The 21,594-nt window shown below is 37.1% G+C and overlaps 1 protein-coding gene across 4 annotated transcripts in view; it reads left to right on the top strand.

The window, feature by feature from the left end:
• The window catches only part of LOC104066526 (protein ELYS), a 47,545-nt gene that overhangs the window by 19,108 nt on the left and 6,843 nt on the right, over positions 1–21,594 (top strand). For 2 of the 4 annotated variants that reach the window (XM_054062068.1, XM_054062067.1), the window contains exons 9-32: positions 1,399–1,531; positions 1,614–1,795; positions 2,268–2,329; positions 3,191–3,319; positions 4,979–5,069; positions 5,203–5,292; positions 5,455–5,595; positions 6,363–6,467; positions 7,064–7,157; positions 8,670–8,793; positions 8,912–8,968; positions 10,141–10,287; positions 11,047–11,234; positions 11,405–11,549; positions 11,646–11,777; positions 12,863–13,010; positions 13,098–13,248; positions 13,730–13,837; positions 14,292–14,487; positions 15,329–15,526; positions 16,776–17,205; positions 19,029–19,122; positions 20,049–20,155; positions 20,728–20,912. In XM_054062068.1, the coding sequence (XP_053918043.1) occupies positions 1,399–1,531; positions 1,614–1,795; positions 2,268–2,329; positions 3,191–3,319; positions 4,979–5,069; positions 5,203–5,292; positions 5,455–5,595; positions 6,363–6,467; positions 7,064–7,157; positions 8,670–8,793; positions 8,912–8,968; positions 10,141–10,287; positions 11,047–11,234; positions 11,405–11,549; positions 11,646–11,777; positions 12,863–13,010; positions 13,098–13,248; positions 13,730–13,837; positions 14,292–14,487; positions 15,329–15,526; positions 16,776–17,205; positions 19,029–19,122; positions 20,049–20,155; positions 20,728–20,912 (3,437 nt within the window). The remainder of the gene's footprint in view (positions 1–1,398; positions 1,532–1,613; positions 1,796–2,267; positions 2,330–3,190; positions 3,320–4,978; positions 5,070–5,202; positions 5,293–5,454; positions 5,596–6,362; positions 6,468–7,063; positions 7,158–8,669; positions 8,794–8,911; positions 8,969–10,140; positions 10,288–11,046; positions 11,235–11,404; positions 11,550–11,645; positions 11,778–12,862; positions 13,011–13,097; positions 13,249–13,729; positions 13,838–14,291; positions 14,488–15,328; positions 15,527–16,775; positions 17,206–19,028; positions 19,123–20,048; positions 20,156–20,727; positions 20,913–21,594) is intronic. The other 2 variants (XM_054062069.1, XM_054062070.1) reach the window with 2 other exon arrangements.

The following is a 21,594-nucleotide window of genomic DNA, read 5'->3' as shown; positions in this document are numbered from 1 at the left end:
TCTCTTCTCCAGGCTAAACAGGCCCAACTCTGCATCTGCAGACTTGCTGAGGGTGCACTCAATCTCGCTGTCAATATCATTGATAAAGATATTAAACAGCACGGGTCCCAGTATAGACCCGTGTATTCACCTTCTCTTGCATCTTACTGGCCTTAACTGATGTTTGATGCTATAGAGAAGATACTTGCACGATCTTTCTAGCCTGTTTCTGTTTATTGGCTTTGATTTAGTCCTGAACTGTCAACTTCCATCTCTTCTCTAATGCCTTTCTCTATCAACAGTGTGTCCAAATCTAATAAAACCAGGTTTGGATTTTGGCACTTGTGTCATGTTTCTGAGGAGAGAGCCTTCTAGAAACTTGTTACATCAGATGAACAACACCGCCATGCTACCCCCTCAGCCTCCAAAAAAATCGCAAAACAAAACCAACAAAAAAACTGCTTTTCTGTCTCATTTTTATGAAGTCAGAGACATGGAGAAATACCTCTAGTTTTTCAAATGTTTTCTAGTTAGCTTTTAGCCAGGGTCTGTTCAAGTTCTAGGCACATAGGAGCTTCTGTTGAATGCGAGTTGAGGCTAACAATTAAACTGTCTTCTGAATTATGAAAATAATTGATGGCTACAAAGGCAGTTTCAGCAGCTAACAAAACTGAAATGGCACAGAAGCTACAGTAAAGTGTGTGAGGATCCCCAACTGGTAGTGATGAATTCAGCAGAGAAACATTTTGCCAAGCAAACTGTTGTCTTGTTCCTGACTCTGAGGGTAAATGATCTACTGCATACTTTTCTTACATCCAGAGAATGCATTCTCACCAGAGATGAGCGACTCTTCACTTCTTGAGAGGAGTGAAGTAGAACATTATGAATATTTTATGTTAAGCTCTTTATTCCAATTTCCTGTTTGTTGAGTGTGGGGTTTTTATCCTTATTTTGTATGATACTTGTGTTCTTTCATCATGAATATGCTGCAAAGGAGCTATTCTTAAAACTTGTAATTGAATCCAATCTAGAAATTAATAATGCCAGCTGAGTGATACAAATCTATATGATAATTATTTGTATGCTTTCTAAAAGTAGCAGTGTCTGTGTCCCTAGCATATTTTTTTTTGACTACACTTATCTAGCTAAGGGTCTTGATCAAATCTTCATGTAGGGAAAACTTAATTAGCTAGTAATTGCTTATTCGGTTTGGCTTAGAACTATTACAGTTTGAAGACTAAAAAGGGTCAATGTATCTGAAAGTTGTCACAGAGATGTTTGTTCTTCTGTAAATTTCTTTATTAGTCTTAGTAAGTGCTGTGTTCCCTGAACTCTAAGCCAAAGCAGAAAACAGTGTTTTAAAAATGTCAGGCATATTGCATTTTCTACAAGTGAAAAACAATGTTTTGTCTTTTACAGTAGTATCTCCTGACATCAGTGTATCAATCTTCAGTTGGCAAGTGAACACATATGGTCAGGGAAAACCGTCTACTTATTTGGGTGTGTTTGACATTAATTGCTGGTACCATGCTCAAATGCCAGATTCACTGAGGTAAATTTTTATTAAGATGTTTTCGCTATCCCAACAAATATTTGAATGTCAGCGTTTAGTTTATGCACTTTTTTTCTTTAAGGCCAGAAGAATTCCTTCATGATTGCCCCTATTTTGCATTGTGGTCGCTAGATACTATAACAAGCATGGTTTCTCCAGACCCCATTCTGGATATTCTGTTACATGAGCGGAGTCTAAGTCGCGTTGCTCCTCCTTCTTATCCACCAACTGAGCAGTTTTTTAATGCAAGCAGCTATAATTTTGGTAGGTATTTCACTGGTTTTTGTAGTGATAAGCTTAAATTGAGGTCAAATGCTGTTTATTAGTTTTTTTGTGATTGTCACTCAAAATGCAAACCAAACCAAAAAAACCTGATGCCCCACAAACTCAGTCCTGGTTATGTTGTACTAATAAGGTATGTAATATTGTGAAATGTATCTGACAGTCTGCTGCGCTTTGGGTTTTGGTGCTTTTGTAATGTACTCTGTGAAGCGGTGATGGCCGTAAAATTAAATGTCTTTGAACCAAAGCTCACAGTATGGGACTTCAGTAGCACTAGAGATGAAATTTCTACGTGCGGTGATTATTTTTTTTTTAAAAAAGTTTCTAAGTGATCTGATGAAGACAACGAGTACTCAGTTGTATCTTTCCATATACTGCTATTTGAAAAATGTAAACTGGTCATAATATCACTGTGAGAGTAGGGAATGTTGTCCTATGTTCATTGTTTCTGCAGATGGTACATGCTTGCTGAGCTCTGGGGTTGTTCATATGACTTGCACTGGTTTCCAGAAGGAGGTGAGCTTTTACTGTCTCTTTCTTGAGAATATCAAGAGATATACTTTTTCTGAGTTTTCTATTGCACTGCTTTCAGTGTCAGAGATCATTTTGTGCTCATCCTACCCATCCACATGCATAATTGTGACTGTAGTCTTTCAGTTTTATCCAGTCTCCTGTTGAAGTATGATCAGGAATTGACTGTTCAGAAAGGAATGCAACATTGCTATAGGAGGAAGTTGGGGAAAACTGTTACATCTTCATTACCCATCCGCTGAACTGTCTGCATGCTCATGAGTTAGGGTTTTGATCCCTGATTAACTTGAAAAAGGAGGAGAGAATGGAGAAGATGAAAAACATGTAGCTATTTGAGAAGAAATGAATGAATTTCTCCCAAAGTTGGCCAAATTATAACTTCTGAGCCACTGCACAGATTGTGACAACTAATTGTGAATCAAGTTTCAGCTTACTACAGGTTTGCAGCATAAATTAGCTTCTGCACAAACAAGCATAGAAAGGATCTTGTAAAGTGTTATTTAAAGCTATGTGCTAGTTGAGCTGATATAAAATGTGTTTTTCAGTGTTCAGGGAAAAAGAAAGGCCTGTATATTGTCAGAGAAGCTAGAATATACTTAACTGAGCATGGCAAGGGCTAATAGTTTGGTTTTGTTTTTTTAATAAACTGTAACTGTTAGTTTGCTGCCATCTTGAAGACACTATGTAGTAATGCTTATTCAGATTCCTAAGCTAAGGCATATTGCCAATGCAGGCTTCCTGACAGCTGGAGTGAACATTTGTATTATGTCTGTTGGTGGTTATGTAGAACCTTAGTGATTGAATGATAATACTATCTTAATCTGTAGTTTTTGATTGATGTTTCAGACCTTGAATTTTTTAAAGAGATCTGGTCCTTCTATAAGGGAAGCCATTCATGATAGCTACAATAGGTGTCTTGTAGCTGGCTTGCTGTCTCCAAGACTAGTTGATGTACAGCCATCCAGTTTGAGTCAGGTGAGTGCATTTCAGGGAATCAAGGGGGATCTCCATCCATGTTGTCTGAGAGGACTGGAGAGGCTGATCTGATTTTCATCTTACTTGCATATTGTATTGAAATGCAGGTGTCGACTTTCATTAGCAGAAGCAGTAGTATTCTTAGATCCAAACTATGGAGCTCGACTGGGAGCAGTCTGAATAGATCTGTCTTTAGAGACCTGTCTAAGCGTTCTGTGCCACTGGTACACACAAGGAAATGGGCAGTCAGTGCCGGTCATGCGCAGTTTCTCAGAGTATTAGGTTTGGTGCGGTAGCTGACAATGAGGGTGTCTCACTCTGATGCGAGCTATTGCAAATATCAGCTTGCAGCACTTATTTGCTTCCAGAGAAGTGAGCTGTAGTAAATGAATGGCTGTGTCAGCTCTAGCTGACAATTTCATCACTACTTCCCTTCATTTTCCCTTCATCAGTAACTTCTACATCCTCTTAAAGCAGATCTTCCCCTCTGTAGCCTTTGCCTTTTGCGACAATAGCCCAGTTTACTCCTCTTAGACTGCCACCTTGTTGCTGCAACATCTTAAATCACCTTTGTCTCATGACACCTACTCCCTTCTGTCTGTTATATCCCACCATAGCGACTTCATCTCCCTCTGCCATAGGTTTTCCACTTGCAGTGCACCAGCCTTTGCTGAATTGTGACTATATTGTTCGAAGACTTGTTTTGCATTGGAGCAGTGATTTCTTTTGAACATTAGTAAGGCAGATTCCAGAATTATGGTCAAGAAGCTTGGTTAGGAGTTTTGTTTGCCACCTTAGGCAGTATTTGGTGGGTTTCCTTGCCTGAAACTAGTTTTCAGAAAAAGATGGAAATAGCACATGCATATTCCAATGCGTAGAAATAATTTTGTATGTAATGATTACTTGTAGAAGAGAAAGATACTTTTGAATGTGGTTGAAACCAACCACATTCAACCAGCCACAAAACCCCTGAAACAAAGAATAAAATCTTATGAAGGATCTTTTCACCTGTAAGAATTGTCAGAACACCAGCTAAAATAAGCTGCTACTTCATATCGCATGTCTGTGCCTACTTGTGCATTATCCTTTTAAAGGATTACCACTACATTATAATACCGTATTTGAACAGTCTAGAATTTAAACCTATGAGGATTTAAATGTTTCACTCCTTTTGTGTTATTGTAGAAAATTGTAACTTAATTTTTTGGGTGTCACGTCTGTATAGTTTAGAAAGCTGCTTGACCTTAGCTTCACTTTTTCCATGCAAGCATTCCATAGTGCTATTTGTTATGTCCCCTACATGTCTTCGTGGTGGCAAACTTATCTGCACAAAATGCATAATGGGTATTAGAGGATGTTACTGAAAATAGTTAATTGGAACTCAGTAAATTAATACTATAATGCACAGGCATGTAAATAAAAATTAGAATTAGCCTCCAGTAAGTTGAAATGTCAGAGGAAGAATTAACATGTTCCTCAGACCAACAAGCAGCCCAGCCTGTGGCTAGAATTAAGAAAAAGAATGTGGAATTAGTTGCATGTGCTAATAGACTTTGTGATGTCTGAATGAGTATACAGTTAGAAACAAACATTTTTTGTTGATATTTCACGTATTGGAAGTATGGAATGTTCTCATTGTTTTTTCTCTCTCCTGCTTAGGAGGAGCAGTTAGAGGCTGTATTGTCTGTAGCTGTCCAGACAGGTTCTTTAAAACTTCTGACAGGAAGCATTAAACATTGGACATCTGAAGGTAAGACTTCTGAGGTTATTTTTGTGTTTTACAATTTTTAGTTTCATATTGTTGATTCATTTCTTTTTTGTTCTCTCTCTCTCTCTTTCTCTCTCCTTTTTGTTTTTGGTTTTTGTTTTTTTTTTTTTTACAGAGCAGCCAAGTTCTGCAGCTAATTTACGGTTTGTTCTTCAGTGGACATGGAACAAAGTGATCTATACGAAAGATGAATTTGACCGAATATGTGAGTACCGGTGTAATCCTTCTGCAAACATCAAGTCATTCTTTCTAATCGAGCTTATTCAGTAATCTGCTGGTACATTGTATTGCGTGCGGTTCTTACAGCATACTTTGAAATTCTGAAATTGCTCTGTGCGCTAATGATTTAGTATCTTTTCTTGAAAAGGTGTTCCGCTGTTTGATGGCTCATGCAACTTCATTGACCCACAAACATTACAGTCTCTTCAGCACTGCCAGTGTCTTTTGAGCAACCTTAGCACAGTCTTAAACTGTTTTCTAACAGAAGCACAAGAGCTTACTGATAAAGGTTTGTATAATGATATTACTAAATGTTCGATATGTAAAGTTATGGAATGATGCTTGGAATATAATTGTGCAAACATGAGCTTTTGTTTTTTCTGATGATTGGAAGACAGGTTTAGCTAGGAGAAGGGGCTTAAATCTGAGATGTGATTATCGCTTAATAGGCATTGTGTTCAGGGGGAGGAGTTTCTTGTGGAGTTCATACAAGTGGGTGGGGAGGCTGTGTTCAGCAAGAAGCTGTGTAAGCAACTGGGTTGAAATTGCAGCAACTGAATGTAGTAGTGCTAGAAATTATTCCTTTTCATTCTTAGCTTGCAGTTGGTAATTGCATGCAAATATTATACTGCAAATAATAAAAATATGATGGAAGCATAAATGAGTAACTTGTAAAGTAAGTTACTTGAGTTTCTATAGTTTTTTTTATCATCAGCTTTTCTTGGCATATTGAGGGGAAAAAAAGAATACCTCTTTGCTATAGAAAAAAATCTCTGTAACCTAGAAAACAGATGTCTTATTCATTAGTATCTTTAATAGTTCAGGCTTTATTTTTTTTATTTCAAACTTTAGTGAATCTGGTTCTTTGTAGGGGTTGCTTTTTGATTTGGTGGTGATTGTGGGTTTATATTTTTTTTTCAAATCAGCAAGTGATGCAGAGTGAGAATGCAAAGAGTGATTTCTACTGTGTTATTTTAATTCTTTTACTATCATGAAGGCAATTTTGTAAACATGGAAGGAATTGCATAATTGAATTATTTTATGCCTTTTTTTCAGGTTTTACAGACTTAACAAATAAGCAGGTGGTAGCTAGCCTTCTTTCTTTGTATGCTCAAGTGGTCATCTGGTTCTGTCGATCCAGTCTCCTTCCGGAGGGTTTAGGTAAGCATGAACTGTGATGCATTGGTAGCAAGGAGACTATCCAGCAAGGGATGCCTATGAACACATTCTTGGCCATGCTTATGTAGATGTTTTGTCAATGACAGGTCATGTTGGTTCAGTGACCAACAGGTATGCTGAAGTTCTCTTTGTGAAACTGAGATATTACCAGTTTTTCAAATGCACAGTGTAGAATGCTGTAAGCAGCTTCTTGCCTGGATGTTTCTCAGAAATAGCAATAAACCTCTGGCTTCAAGACGTTGCTTATGTCCACAGCTTGAAATACTTGAGTTTTTAAACAAGTGACTATTAAACAAGAAAACCTGCATGTTTTGGACTTATTTTTTGAAAACTGTTGTTTGGTGTGTTTTTTTATAGTGAACTTCAGCTTACACTACATATTCTGAATGCCACATCAACTGTAAACTTGAAATGGCACTTGAGACAAGAAGGAATTGAGTTGTCTCATGTCTCTTTTAGCAAAGGCAGAAACAGGATTGGTTTCTTTCAGAGCTGTAGGCTTGCCTGTGCTTCTTGGTGCTTAGCTTGTATGTTAACAATTTGACTTCTTTAACTTGCTTTTACTTGATTGCCTGTAGATGAGGATATGCACTTATCTAGACCTTTCTACAATTATCCTCTGATTCAGAGCTACTATACTGGTCAGCGACAGAAACTTGAGCGTTTATCAGGGTAAGCCTTTCAGAAAATCTCTGGCACACTTCCACTGCAAATTCAGAAGTGGAAGGGAATGGCTTTTCTATCAACAGCTGTATTTGCTGTGCTTAATGCATTTGCTGGCAGTACTCTTGACTCTGTTGATGCATGTGTTCTGTTGTACACCGAGGTTACTTTCCTGTGTTAAAATGTTTATGTATACCTCTGCTTAGTACCATTTATTGTTATTGTTGTTGTTTTGTAGCGTACTTAATTCATTGGCTAATCTGTATAATTCGTTACACTGAAAAGCATCATGTCATTAGGGTAGAATCAGTCATCTCCAGTTCAGCACAGATCAGCTGTTTTGGACACAGAAGAAGACATGCTTTATAAAAAAATGGTCTCTTGCTGTTGACTAGTAATTGATGGCAATCATTGTTTTGGCCTAAATCTCCTACTTACTAGTTCATTTGTGTAACTTAGTAAGACAGTCATAGTTACACGCAGTTGGCACCCCTAGCACTCTCCTGGCTATTGGATGAAAGTTACTTCCTAACGTAAACTCTCTTTCCTGGAGTAGCTTACTAGCATATAGGTGACATATGCCTTGGATTAGATGACAGGAGTTTTTCCTTTGTAAATTGTACAGAAAACTAAAGACCTAAGGAAGCTTAGGCTCTGGCACTGTGAAGAAGATGCAGCCAGACGAATTGTGATGAAGCTGCAGTGTATTAGGTATTGACTTAAAAGTTCACGTTACTGAGCTTGCTTCTCATGTAACTTAGATACAGGGTGGTGTGTTCCTTAGAAGCATACAACAGTTAATATGCTTTTTTTCTGTTTTTTTCAGGAAATGAAAGGGTAGTGTAGCATTAAAGGGTAGCAGGAGATTGTGTTGGATTTCGAAGAATGTCATTTTCAAAAGATCAGCCATCCACCATTGTCATGGTCTCTGTCTAGAAACATAAATGCTGGTCTAGAATAATACTAAAATTTACCTGTAAGCTCAGCTATCTGAAAATAACTTCTTTTCAGTGACAAAAGTGAGATGCTGAGAGCAAAATCTGAGATTTCCATTGTTGTCTCACGGCTGTGTATTGGAACATTCCAGTTGGAGGCATTAGATTTGTCTTAGAGAATAGTCCTGCCATTTTGATACTGTTAGGTTTTTTCTGATTGAAACTATGAAAGTGGTTATTTTTGGCACTTAAAGAACTCTTTATACTTCCTTTGTACTACAAGTAATACAATAGAAAAGAAAACCTGAGAAATGAAAGGTCATTGCAGCTTTTCCATCTGTAAGAGGTCTTTTAGGATTTCTATTGTGAACTTATTTAATGATTCAGTATGATACAACAGAAGTCTTTTATCTGATTCAAATTTCTTTGTATGCATTTCAAGTCATAATCCTGCCATTGTATATTTGTTACTTTCTTTGACTCATGGGAGCTTTCTGGTTTTGTTTGGACTGGAGGAAATCTGTTGCACTGAGGGGCTGGAATTAGTGTTTTCCTTTGTCTAAATCCTTGCTACCTTTTGTTCCAGAGGCAAATGGGATTCTGACTGCTTAATGATTGATGGAATGGTTTCCCAGTTAGGAGACCAAGTTGCAAAGTTGTGGCAGAGAGAGGAAGGAGGAACTGGGAAATATCCCCCTCCCAGTTTACATGTGAGTGCCTTGTTCACTGAAAACCCAATCATCCCCCTCTCCACCCAACCTCACCCAAAAGCCAATGATTTTATGAAAGACAGAAGTGTGTAAAAAAACTTTCAATTTTTCTTTTCAGGCACTGCTGGATCTCTATTTGCTAGAAAGCATTGAAGAAAGCTACAAACATGCTATTGTATCCTTTGTAGTTATTTTTATTACACTTTCAGTATATACACGTAAATATTCTTAAGTATTCACCTATGTCTTTAAAAACATATTTTATACTTCAAACACAATGCAAGTAAAAACGCTTAGAATGTAGTTGTAGACAGAAGCATTGATTTACTTTTTTGTACTGTGGATTTTTGGTTTTTTAAGTTATTTTGTTGCAAAGTCTTTTCTGGTATGCACAGTGGGTTTACTAAGAAATGTTGAAAGTAAAAAAGGGCCTTTAGTTTTTCTCAAAATTTAAAGGCTGCCTTTAATATTTTAAAGCATCCATGTCTGTAGTGAATGGGTACTTACCAGAACAATGCTCTAACACCTGCTGCTGCAGAGCAAAAAGATTTCTAACAGTGGCTTACCAGTACCTCATTGTTGCTGAAATCATTGCTTTTCCTGCACAACTAACAGTGGTTGCTTTTATCGTGTTGAAAGTGCAGGCAAACAAAATAATAAACGAGAGAGAAGAGGAAAGTCATTGGGCAGACACTTAGTTTTTAAGCTATTGAAATATACAGAATCTGTTTTCTTTAATGTTGCCACACCTGAGATGGGAGTCCAGAGGGGAAGGGCTTTGAAAACAGTGGGTAGTATAGAGCTATCTTTTTAGAATATGTCCCTTAAAACCAGTGTTGAAAAAGGAAGTGACACTACTGATGAGTGATCCACATACTATTCTGGGTCCGGTTTCAATCATAAAGAGCTAAGTTGTAGTGTAAGGACATCATAATTAATGTTTTGTATACTCTGGAAATGAGGAAGAAAACCAACTGTAGAATTTGCTTGCCTTACTTGTTGAGCATTGGATACTCTACTGTTTTGGATGTCCAGCAGGTAGCTCCACTAACTAAAGAGGGGGCCTGAGTTTATAAGCAAAGTATTTAAATATTTAAAGCTGACCTTTCTGGATTCCTTACAGAAATCAGAGAGTATTTCTTTCTCTTTATTTATTCAGAATGCAATTTTGTCATTGGGACCTTACTGTCTTCAGGTTAGAATAGCTTAAAATGGCAAAACTAAGCCATTAGTCTTTTCTGCTTCCTAACAGTTCTTTATTTTTATTGCATTATATTTTTCTAAATGCAGTGAGTAAAATTGTTGATCTTACGAATTTGTTATCCTTAATTACATACTTGATATCAGACAATTTACTTGCTGCTAGATATCATGCATTCCTTGCCGAATAAAACAGAAACTTCAATTGACTCCTTCCCAACTGCCTTTGCTATTCCTTGGGGTCTTGTTAAGCTTATTCAAGGCTTCTGGCTTCTAGATCACAATGATTATGAAGTAAGTATGTTACCGTTTAGTTGGACGTACATTACCATAGAAAACTGTCATCTATAAAATGACTTTAAGAAACTGGCGCTTAGCTGATAACATGCTAAACCATGAGATGCTTTTTTGTAGTCCTACTACGACATAAATTATGATTTGAAATTTTGTTTTAATTACTTAAAACACAGGAGGCTGATGAAAACAAAGGAGAAACCAGCCTGAATAATGCTTGATAGTTGAATTTTCAAAGCCATCTGTTTAGATTGTTTTCAGCAGACCAGTTGAGCATTTTCTCAAAAACAGTGGTTTTGGTACTTTCAATATTAAAACTATGGTCATAGCAGCAAGGTTTGAGACAGAAGACTGCAAAAGTGACTTTTCAAGCTACTTTGTGTTCTTTCTGATGCTGAAGGCTGTACTTTGGCTGTCATGGCGTTAATAGAATCTGCTTGTCTTGGAGAGTAACTTCGTGTGTATTTATATATTTCTATGTATTTGTTAATAGAAAGTGCTTTTTATATACAGAGGTTTGATTAACCTAGAAAAGTATGAATTAATCCTTCTAAAATAATCCCTTTGTTCTGTATGGCTAACTGAACAGTTCTGCAAAACGCCAGGAATTTTTATTTGCACCTCCTGTATCAAGTATTTAATTAGATACTCATATGAGTTTGTTTAATAAACATTCACTGTTACCTTAAGAAACTTGAATATTTATGTTTTGTGAGCATACATGTGTATCTTAATAAACCTGCTCTCTAACTTCCACAGAATTCACTGGCCCTGATCTTTCATCCCGCTACAATCAAAACTGTGTCATGGCTACATATGAGAATCATTCAGTCTCTCATGTGTCAAGGAGAACATAAGCGAGCCCTCAGATACATACAGATGATGAAGCCGTCAATGTCAGGCAGTAGTGAAGTGCAGCTTTGCCTCACTGTGTTGTTATCCAATAGGTAAAGAAATATATCCCTCCATTTTGACATTCAAATATTGTGAAAAGTGGGGAACAAATAATTTAAATCACAATGCCCTAAATATCCTTTAAACTTGGATACAATAATTTTGGCCATCTTTTCGGTTATACTATTACTATACCTTTACCTGTCAAAAAAATGAATTACAGGTGCGTGGTGGAGGCCTGGGCTCTCTTGCAGCAACATACCACAAAGTTAAACAGAGAAGACCTCTTAAAACACATGTACAAAAGCTGCCAGGAGATGGGACTCATGGAAGACTTACTGAAGCTTCCTTTCACCAACACTGAAGTAGTAAGTGTGGACAAAAAAACCCACACCTTAATCATCTCTTTGAAAAGAGAAGAGACAGAATCATAATAGATTTTTGAAATGTGTTGTTTCTCATAGGAATGTTTGGAGAAGTTTTTACAGACAAGGCCTGGTGTTCAGAACCATGAATTTCTTTTAGTCCACCATCTGCAGCGTGCCAACTATATCCCAGCACTACAATTGAATCAGTCAATGAAGGTTAATCTTACGGTGAGTATAAAAGTTCTGTCAAGTGCGCAAGGTTCTGTTAGGTGTTACTAACCGGTTTGGATAGTCCTCAGTAAAAATCCTGCTTTGTTTTTGATACTGTTCTTTGAAATACTAGGAATAAGTTTCTACACTTTCAGTTACAGCGGAACATAAAAGTTAAACAACATCCTTCCCTACTCCAAAGCTGCTCTGTGAAGTTATAAATTATTACAGACCATTGTTTACTCCACTTGAAGTAGTTTGGATGCATCTGAGGAATAAATACATATCAGCAAGTCTTACCATTCATTTATCCAGATACATAGGTTATGTAGGATTTAGATTATTCTGTGGAATGAAGAGTATGTTGCATGTCATCACTAGTACCTTGCATGCAACTTTATTTTCTAGCTGAGAGCAGTCAGGATGCCAGTCCATGGGTAAAATGTGCATGGTGGGTAGGGGTTGGGTTTTATTATTATTTCTTCAAGTTATAGCATGCTCTGCAATTTCACAACTTTCATTTTACCGCTTTTATGACAGAAATCCATATCTAACTTCCAAAAGTAGCCAGATTAAATTTGGTATTATGTGAACTTCTGTTATGGATCTGTGAAGCATTTGCTGTTTCCCAGAACCATAGTTTTCCAGTGAATCAAATTTATAAGTGGTTTTGGATGTTTAGGTCCCATATTAGAAAATTTTTATCCAACCAGGTGTGTGTAGATACCTTTTCCTTTCTCATTTTAATCTCACATCATTTTGTCCAAGTTAATTTGCAGTTGCCATATATATTCAGTCATCTTGGACAAAATACAAGGGAAAGCCTGCTTTTTTTTTAAGCCATTTGAAAACTACAGGTGGAAACAAGAATATCAGAATAAGGTCCTGCAGAGTGCCAGACTTGTTTTAACTTACAGCTGTAGGTTTTGTTATTATTTCAGTCTTCCTTTGACTTCACTAAAAGCACCAGGTGACAATGGGGTGAGCTGATGGGTAGATCTGTTGAGTAAGCTTATTCACTAATTAAAAACAGCACAGATAGCTCTGTGCAATGAACTTTTTGTAATTAGTAAACTTATTGTTTCATGCTTTTCATTTATCAGAATGATCGCGATCCTCGCTTGAAAGAGAGAGCAGTTGCCAGAAATTCTATATTGGACCACTATGGCAAAATCCTTCCAAAAGTTCAGAGGAAGCTGGCTATGGAGAGAGCCAAGCCTTACCCTTTGCTTTCATCGGTATTTAAAGAAGGTAAGGTTTAGGGGGCAGAATGTAATGGAAACTAACCATTACATTGGTTACACAAGGCTGATAATTTTTTCCCCTCTTGCTTTACAGTCTCAAGACCAAAGCCATTGTCAACAGTAATAAAACATGCTAATGCAGGGAAAGTGCACACAAGAGCAACTTTCATCAGTAATGTGTTGTCCAAAATTGGGGAAGTGTGGGTAGGAAATGAGCCGAGAACCAGTTTCTCACAATGTGATAGGTAAGCAGCCTTTCAAGAAAGGTTAGTGTTGAGCTACATGTTCAGAGAAAGGAAAATTAATTTGAACTCTGTTAGTGTTTTGAGGGAAGATGCAGGTGAATATAGCTGTTTTGGCTTTTTTGCTTGTACGGTATATAACATTTAAGAACCAATACATATTGCCACATTTCTAAGACATATTTGTCTTATTTACATATTTGTCTTATTTGTAAGACAAGTCACATTTGGAGAGTTTTTTTCTGCTATGATAATATTATACAAATATGTATATTTACATTATGGTAAATGTATTTACAGAATTTAAAATAGCTGAAACTAAAACTCTGATTAACATCGAGCTATCTTTTATCGCTTCCCACTCAGTTTCTGCCTTGTGTCTGCCTTTTTACTTAAAAATTGGTGGAACTTACAAAGACTGATATATTCTGATATACTTGAACTTCAGTTTTTGAAAGTCAGTTATGTTTTGTTTTAATTCTAGTCCTAGAGCTACAAAACTACCAGACACAGAACAGCCTCTCCCTGATACAGAGCTGCGTGATGCTTTTGTTGGGACACCAGTTACAAAATTTTCACGAAAATGTTCCAGGTAGAGTGGATCTATAGAATGAATATTTCAAAAAGGTGTTGCTTCTACTATATGTGTGTGTCTATGCTTCGTTTTTTCAAAGTGTTCTGTTTGCATCTGGCTTTGTTTCTGCTAAAGAAAAGGGGAAAAAAATGAATTTGAAGTGGTCCTAGCATGGAAATGCAAGTGCATTTTCTTCTACCATGAGAAATACGTCACTTGGGCAAGTTAAATCTGGATTACTCTTGCCTCAGAGGGAGTGATTTAGGAACATAAGTCTGAAAACTGAAGAAATAATAATTAAAGAAAACACCTGTAACTTATTCAAGGGCCTGGCACATCACCTAAACAATGAGGATTCACCTGTATTTCTTCTTTGTTGAAAGTTTGTTATGTATCACCTCAGATTTCTTGAATGCAGCATATTTTTTCATTTTTTTATTTATGTTCATATTTTAAATCGTTATCTTAACAGATTACTGGATTTGGTGGTTCGTCCTGTCCCTTCATGTTCTGCAACACAAAGTGGTAGCTGGCAGTCACCATATAGAGCGTCTGCTTCTTTCATGTCATCCAGCCCACTGAAATCAAATATGCGTGGTTCCATCTCAGAAAAGAATTTTTCAGGACCATCGGAGCTGAATTTACTAGAGACTCCTCCTGTGGTTAAGGTTTGTATTTTTAAAAAACAGTAATAACAACTACACTGAAAGCCTGTGAACTTGGTTTAAAAGGAAACCCCCCGAAGTATTTAACACAAACAGTGTTGGGTTCAATTTGTAGAATATATTCAGTGTGCACGTTGTTATTGTATATACAGGCCTTTTGGAAGCAGTACATTGGGAACAGTCTCTGAAAAGGGAAAGTTTAGTTTTAAGTTAATTGTAGTATGCACATGGTCCTGTAGCTTCATAACATGCACTTGTTTTTTGCATGGAACAAAGTAAGTTACAATGGGAGTTTTCAATATATTTGAATGCTTTAAGATACAATTTGTAGCTTAACCATCTCACTATTTAAGTGCTTGATAGCTCTGTATAGTTTGACTTGCGTACCTACAAGCAAATATGTATGTTTCAGTTTCTTAATCCACTTAAGTGAATCACAACAAAGTGATTGCCGTTTCACATGGCAGCGTACCTGGGATGACGTCTCAAGTTGTATGCCTTTTAGAAGGACGATGTAGAAATTCACAAAATTATTTGGATTAGAGATAACATTGCAGACAATGAGATGCTATATCCTTGTTTTTCCAGATTGATTTCCTGAGCAATAACAATTTATGTTGGCATTAAAAATAAAAAATCCGGAAGAAACATAAAAACGTGGATTTTTATCATTATAATGTTTCTGTACCTTTAGAAAAAAAGCAGTGCAGAGACTAAACGTTTTCCTCTCTGCTGGTGCAAACCTAGTTTATAGTTTGATCTGATACTTTAGACAAGTGCAGTCTTCTCTTGTGAAGATTGAATTGGCTTTAAAGGAAAAGTTTTTCTTTCTTTCTTTTCACAGAGAGCTAAAGTTTTGGTCACGTCTGCTGCTGGTTTTCCTGGCTTTACTCCTCAGTCTATTCTCAGATCCAGCCTTCGCACCACACCTCTGGCAACTCCCTCTGCATCTCCAGGACGATCAGTTACTCCTCCTCTACGAGCAAAGGAACCTAGAATATCTTTCAGGGAAGAGAACTCTAATGCAAAATGGACTGTTGGGGTAAGTTGGGCTGTGGTTAGTGAGTGTTACAGTTACAGGTTTTATAGACTGTGACTTGATTTAGACTTCTTTCAAGTTTGTCCAGTCCTTATGTTGAGACCTGAAATTGCAAACCGGACTGGCAGGCTTGAATTTAGTCAGAGGAGGTTGTGCTCGGCCTTCTGTTATATCACATGTTACAGGACCATACTCGTAATAAATGCCCATGACCTTGGTGGTTTTTAGTCAAGTGTTGTTAGGAGCTGTGATTGTTGCAAATTGGCAATTCAACTTCCCACTATTATGTTCAGATGGTGTTATGGCAGGAAGGTAAGAAATATGGCTTGAGCCATTTGTTTGGGTTTGTTAAGCTTTGAGAATCAAACAGCTTTGAAAGCACTAAAACTCACGAGCTGCATTTTACTTTGTCTCTCTTTTCACAAGTCTGTGTTTCCTTCAGTTACGGTAAAAATAGACTCCTGATCAAGAGAGCTGTCTGTTCTCTAGCCCAAATGTTCTTGGGTTTGCTTCCTGCCTTGCACCAGGGATAGCATTCGTATAGTTGCCAAATGAATTTACTCCATCTGAAAATTACCCCCTTCTACTCCTCCTTTTGTTATGTTAATTGGATTCTCTTATTCAGCTGATCATGCAGTTGCTGAAGTAACGTACCAAAATTCGGGGCAGAACAGGGGCGTGTGCAGGTTTCCGTACACATACTAAGCAAATGTAATAATTATCGTGCTTGTTATAAAGACCTACTCAACTGTAGCGAGAGACTCCATCTGCTATAAGAAGTTCTTAATAATACTGTGTGGCCAGATTAATTTACTTGTTCCATGCTACAGGCATAGTGAACACTGAAATATTTCAGTTGTGCAAACAAGTTGAAAAGGTTAGCATAAAAAGGAGAAATCTTATGTTGTGATTTTAAGTGTACTAAGTTACCTCTTCTTGAAAACACAGTAGTGGACCCTGTGAACAGCCTTGAGATGACAGTATAAGCAAGCACTTACAAGACCCACTTCATCTTAATTCTTCGAGGTTGTAGAAACTCAGTAAGCAGTCAAAAACATGATAAATTTTTATACTCAGCTTTGAAAGCGAAGGTAGTGCTGGAATGAGAATTAATTTTGTAGCACCTTGGTTAAGGTGACACTTGTAAAACTTAAAAATAGCGGTATATATTTGTTCTTTTTTTTGTTGCTTTGACAAAAAGCATGTGCATGTTATTGATCATGAACACTTTTTTTTTTAAAAAAAAAAAAAGCTAACAGACGATTATGAAGCGCTGCCTGGAGTTTCATCTGAGTATCATCGTGGTTTGGTGCAGGATACTTGGTCTGAAAATAGAGATAAACCAGCTCTGTTTACTCTGAGCAATCTTGAGGATGGTCGTGCTGAAATGGAGGAGTCTTCTGAAAGCATACCTGGAGATGGATTGGAGAAAATGGATGTCAGCAAAGAAAACAGTAACTTCTCTGCCAGATCAGACCAGACTACCTTGGAGTACCAGGATGCAAAATCACCTGGTGATTTTGAAGATGATGTCATCTTTATAGCTGCTAAACCAGCTAATTCTTCTGCTGAAGAAAGTTTTGATTTTCAAAAATCGCAGATGGAAGAAAACAACGAAATAGTTGAAGATAAACCTTTCCAGATGGAACAACCAGATTCATTGGAACTAAGAAAAGAAGCTGGTGTGTATCTTCTGATAACCTAAGTTTCTAAGTTTTCCAAATGTCTTCAAAAGGTTAAATTAGTCATGAGTGCAGCAGTATTTAACTAGGAGTGTTTACAAGTGTCCAAGGCACTTCCTTGTCCGAAGCTTTCAAAATTGCCATTGTGTTTTGAGTCTCTTTTAGGTTTCTTAGACATCATGAATGTATACTGCTTTTGACTGCTATTTCTTGTGTGTAATTGCAGCTGAGAGGCAGCGATGATTTGGCAGAGTTTCGAGAAGAATACAAGTTGAAAACTTTAGATTCTGCTTTTGTTTTAGGGATACTTCTGTAGGCTACAGGGTTTTTGTTTGGGTTTTTTTTCAGAAAGTTTAGTGTGTAGTGTGCTTTTACTAGAGTTTCCCCCCAGCACACACACCTCATTAGTATTGTTAAGTAGTTTTGTTCTCTGAGTCTGTGTGTGTCTCTGCTTCTCATTACAGCTATGCTTGCTCATTTTTCTGGCTCAACAGATTATGTAGCCTTTTCCAAACCTATTTCAGTTGGTCTTTGGTAATTCAGCTCAATTCAACTCACTCAAGCCAGTCTGTCTGCTGAGGATGTGTTCGTTTGAACAGGGCTGCTGTCATATTTGAAGAGATATAGCTCACTAGCTGATGAGCACCCTTGAAGAGCTGGGAATGAAAGTAGTGCGGGAACAGGGAAGAAGATGTGCAAACAGAACTACAATCAGAGCAAATTAAGCTCAGTCCGTTTTTGTTTGTTTGTTTGTTTGTTTAAAAAAATTTGCTGTTCCTGGGGCATGTGTTCAAGCGTCAAGAGTTCTGTGTCTGAGTTCTTGAAACAGTTTGTAGTGAGGAGTGGTGACTCAGTGCATCATGTGCAGCCTGATTCAGTCCTAAGTCTGAGAAGATTCTGAAGCACCCTGGAAAGTTATTACTGGTATTGAAGTCCGCAGCTCCTTTTGTTTTTATAACAGGAGTGCCCAGATACAGACTCCATGTGCATGAGTTAAAGGGATTCTCCAGATCTGAGTGTTTCTAATAAGACAGAGTGTTTCTAATAAGACTGTCCTATTTTAGCTGTCTTGTATTTCGACAGGAAATCAAAGGTGCTTTTCACTCAAAATGATAATAATAACATAATGATCATTAAAGAATAACCTTCTAAAGAAACTTCTTTGTTGCTAGACTATGGTACAGAGAGTTCTGGACGATTTCAGTACTCTTGGAGCATCAGAGGGCAGTCAATACAGCTCTTGTTTGACCTGAGCAAGCAGAATTATCCCAGTCCTGCATCCTTTCTGCAAAGGGAATTGCTGGATCTGGAGAAAGCAAAGAAGAGAAGGAGTATGTTTCTAAAATTGAGCCTTTCGAGATAAAAACAGGTTAGCAAACAGATGGTTTTCAACACCCCCAGTCAACCATCAGAGAAAAGAGCACAAAAAGACCTTAGATGCATTGTTGTAGAAGAGGGAAAATGGAGTCAAGAAAGGAAAGAAGCATTGCTGGTCATAAATAGCTGAAGAGAAGTAAGAAAACTTTCTGACCCATTCTTGGAGGGATATTTTCTGAAGTTTTTATGTGTTAGGTCAGTAACATATCAAGTTCAGTTTGTAAACAATATCAGTGGTGATTTTGGTTTCTTCACTGAACTTGTGCATCAGACTGTTTTACTGGAAAGAGGAATTCAGACCTTCTATACACTGGAAGTCTTAGTAGCATTAGTTTGTTAGATCACTATCCTAATGAAGTGTTTAAAGTCTCAGTCAAAAACCATATGAGCATTTCAAAAGATATTATGTGAAGTGCAATAGTGAAGTCATCCATCTGATTTTGTAGGATTTGTGGAAGAATCAAATACTGAAAATTCCAAGGGTGATAGGTTGGTGTTTAAAGCTGCTGAGACTGCTGCCTTTGTAACTGCAAGTGAAAGGTAAGTTTACGAAACAGGTGCATCTTTGGGTTCACATAACATGTAACTACTGGTTTTCTATGCTTGAAGGCTATGATTTTGATCTGGTATTAGTTCTTTCCTGTGTTCCTAAATGCAACTGCTTTTCTATTCCTTTCTGTCTGTGAACAGAACTAATTTGGCATAAGTCAAATTGATGAGCTGTTGATTTGAGCCTTTTTTTCAACAACTCAACCAAAGGTGATAGTGATAGAGACTGCATTCAACAGGCTACATCAACCTTTTCACAGTTTGAGGGCTACTAAGCAGATACTGTGAACATAAGCCCTGCTTTTGTCTGAAAATCGTGTTGCTAAAAATTACATTTGAGATTCTTGTGACTTTAGTGGGTTTATTTGGGAGTTTGAATACTTTTTAGCGGTATTTCATACACTTACTTTCTATTTTCTTTATGTGCTCAATTAGCATCTGTTTGCTCATGGAAAGGGAAACAGTTTTCTCACCAGATACTTTAGAAAACACAATTACTTAATGATAAAGACGAAATGCTAGTAGTGAAATAACTGTTAATTCCAAGTGGAAACATGCTGTTACAGAAACTGTTCAGTTTGTTCTAAACCTGCAATATAGCAGTTGCACTCTTTCTACAGAAGACAAATAACATATTATCCTTTAATAAAGCTGTGTTGTTGTGTTATTATCTAGTGTTAGATAGCTGGGAAGAATGTTAAGTACTTGATTCACTGCATAAAATGAGTCACAAATTGATGTAGGTATGTTGGTAAAGGAATTCATAATTTTTCTTAGTTTTTTGTTTTGAATGTTTAATGTTAATTTAACGTTTAACGTTTTGAAATGTGAAAGCTACAGTGAAAAAATAATTTGTAAAGCTCTTCAAGGTTTGTTTTGAAGCTTTGTGATGAATTTCTCTCTTTCTGTTTGTGTAGTGAAGCAAACCACCAGGAGTCCACAACGTCTTCTTCACCAGAAGAAAAAGCCATACCAGTTGCAACAAATCAACAGCTTTCTGAATCTCCAGAGGCAGACAGCGAATGTATGTACAGTGTGTTGAAGATGTTATGTGAGTGGTAGCTGGACTCCTAGAGTAAAATGTGTAGTTTGACACTACAGGTGTCACAGACTGAAGTAGTGCTAGCATGTTACTGCAAACTTGCATTAAACTGTAGAGAGAATACCCTTCTGAAAGAAAGTCCTTGGAGAAAATGCATAGTGAATGTTCCTGTTCTTGATAAGGATCTTGAGAAAACTTGAAAGATTTAAAATATGGGAGAAGAGATCAGTACTTTAATGTTGTATACTGCTACTCATTTGTGTGCTATGGGATCTGCTGCCAGAGGTACTATTTTAAAATGTTGTGCATCCTTGGTATTCAGGCTGTGAGGAAAAAACAGACATCAGTGTGCCTTTCCAGCTACCCTTTCCTCTGCTGTTCTTGATCTCTATGGACTTGCCAGCTGAGTTTCCCCTCCCTTTTATTTTTTTTTTTTTCGATTGTGGGGTTGCCTCCTTTGCCAGAGCAACAGTTCTGTCTTCTAGTTTTTTGAGAAAGCCCGATACATGTGGCAGGATGGAGAACTGTATTGATTTTATATCAATCTCTTCCAGCTGTGAAAAGTATCCTTGACAGTGAGGAAGTGGTCAGTACTTATTCAGAAAATCGGCTTGAGGGGAAGCATGTGGATTTACCTAAAAAACATAACATAGAAGCAGCTGAAGTTGAAGAAAATGTTCCTTCTGTGCAGAAAGAAGTAACCGTTTCTAACAATCTTCCTAAAACTGAGGAGATTAATGTAAGTAAGCTATTTTCCCCATTGTGTGCGAAATAGAAAACACTTTGCAAAGTGAAGACAGTCCTATCTTCCTGATAGGAAGATAGGCACACAGAAACGTCTCAGTTTATTTAGCTGCTTAATACAAGTTAAAACCTATACATAAGGGCAGATAACTTTTTCTGCTATGCATTTCTGTAATACAGAATAGAACCTGTGAAGACTGGAGCCTTTGAGAGTGGTAGTACTACCAAAAGAATGCCCAAACTATCTTTTAAAATAACCATGCGCTCATTTTGTTTACTAGAATTTAAATGTTTCTTTTTTTTTCCTTAAAAAATGAATAGTTTTAATGCTAAAGACAGGGAGAAAAGGTGGGTGGTGCATCTTTTTTATTTTGGGGGGCCATTTACCAAATGACAAAACTATGTGGGAACAAAACTAATTTTCGGAACAATTTAGCTGCTTAGATCCTTTGCTGTTTGTTCCTTATGAACATAAACAGAATTCCCAGTAATGAGTTAAATTCAGTGTTAAGAAATTTCTGACTATTTTAAACTATTTTTTTAAACTACATTTTTTTTTAACATTAAACATTATAAAATACCAATCTTAAAAGGTTGTTCACATCAACTGAAAATTAGAACTAGAGATTCTCCAGTTGCCCCAAGTTTTCCCCTGTTGTTCTGCTAGGGCTGGTGAA

The sequence above is a fragment of the Cuculus canorus genome, chromosome 3 (genome assembly GCF_017976375.1).
Source record: "Cuculus canorus isolate bCucCan1 chromosome 3, bCucCan1.pri, whole genome shotgun sequence".
Taxonomy (NCBI): domain Eukaryota; kingdom Metazoa; phylum Chordata; class Aves; order Cuculiformes; family Cuculidae; genus Cuculus; species Cuculus canorus.
Note: the sequence above shows the minus strand (reverse complement) of the source record. Positions and strands in the feature narration are given on the sequence as shown.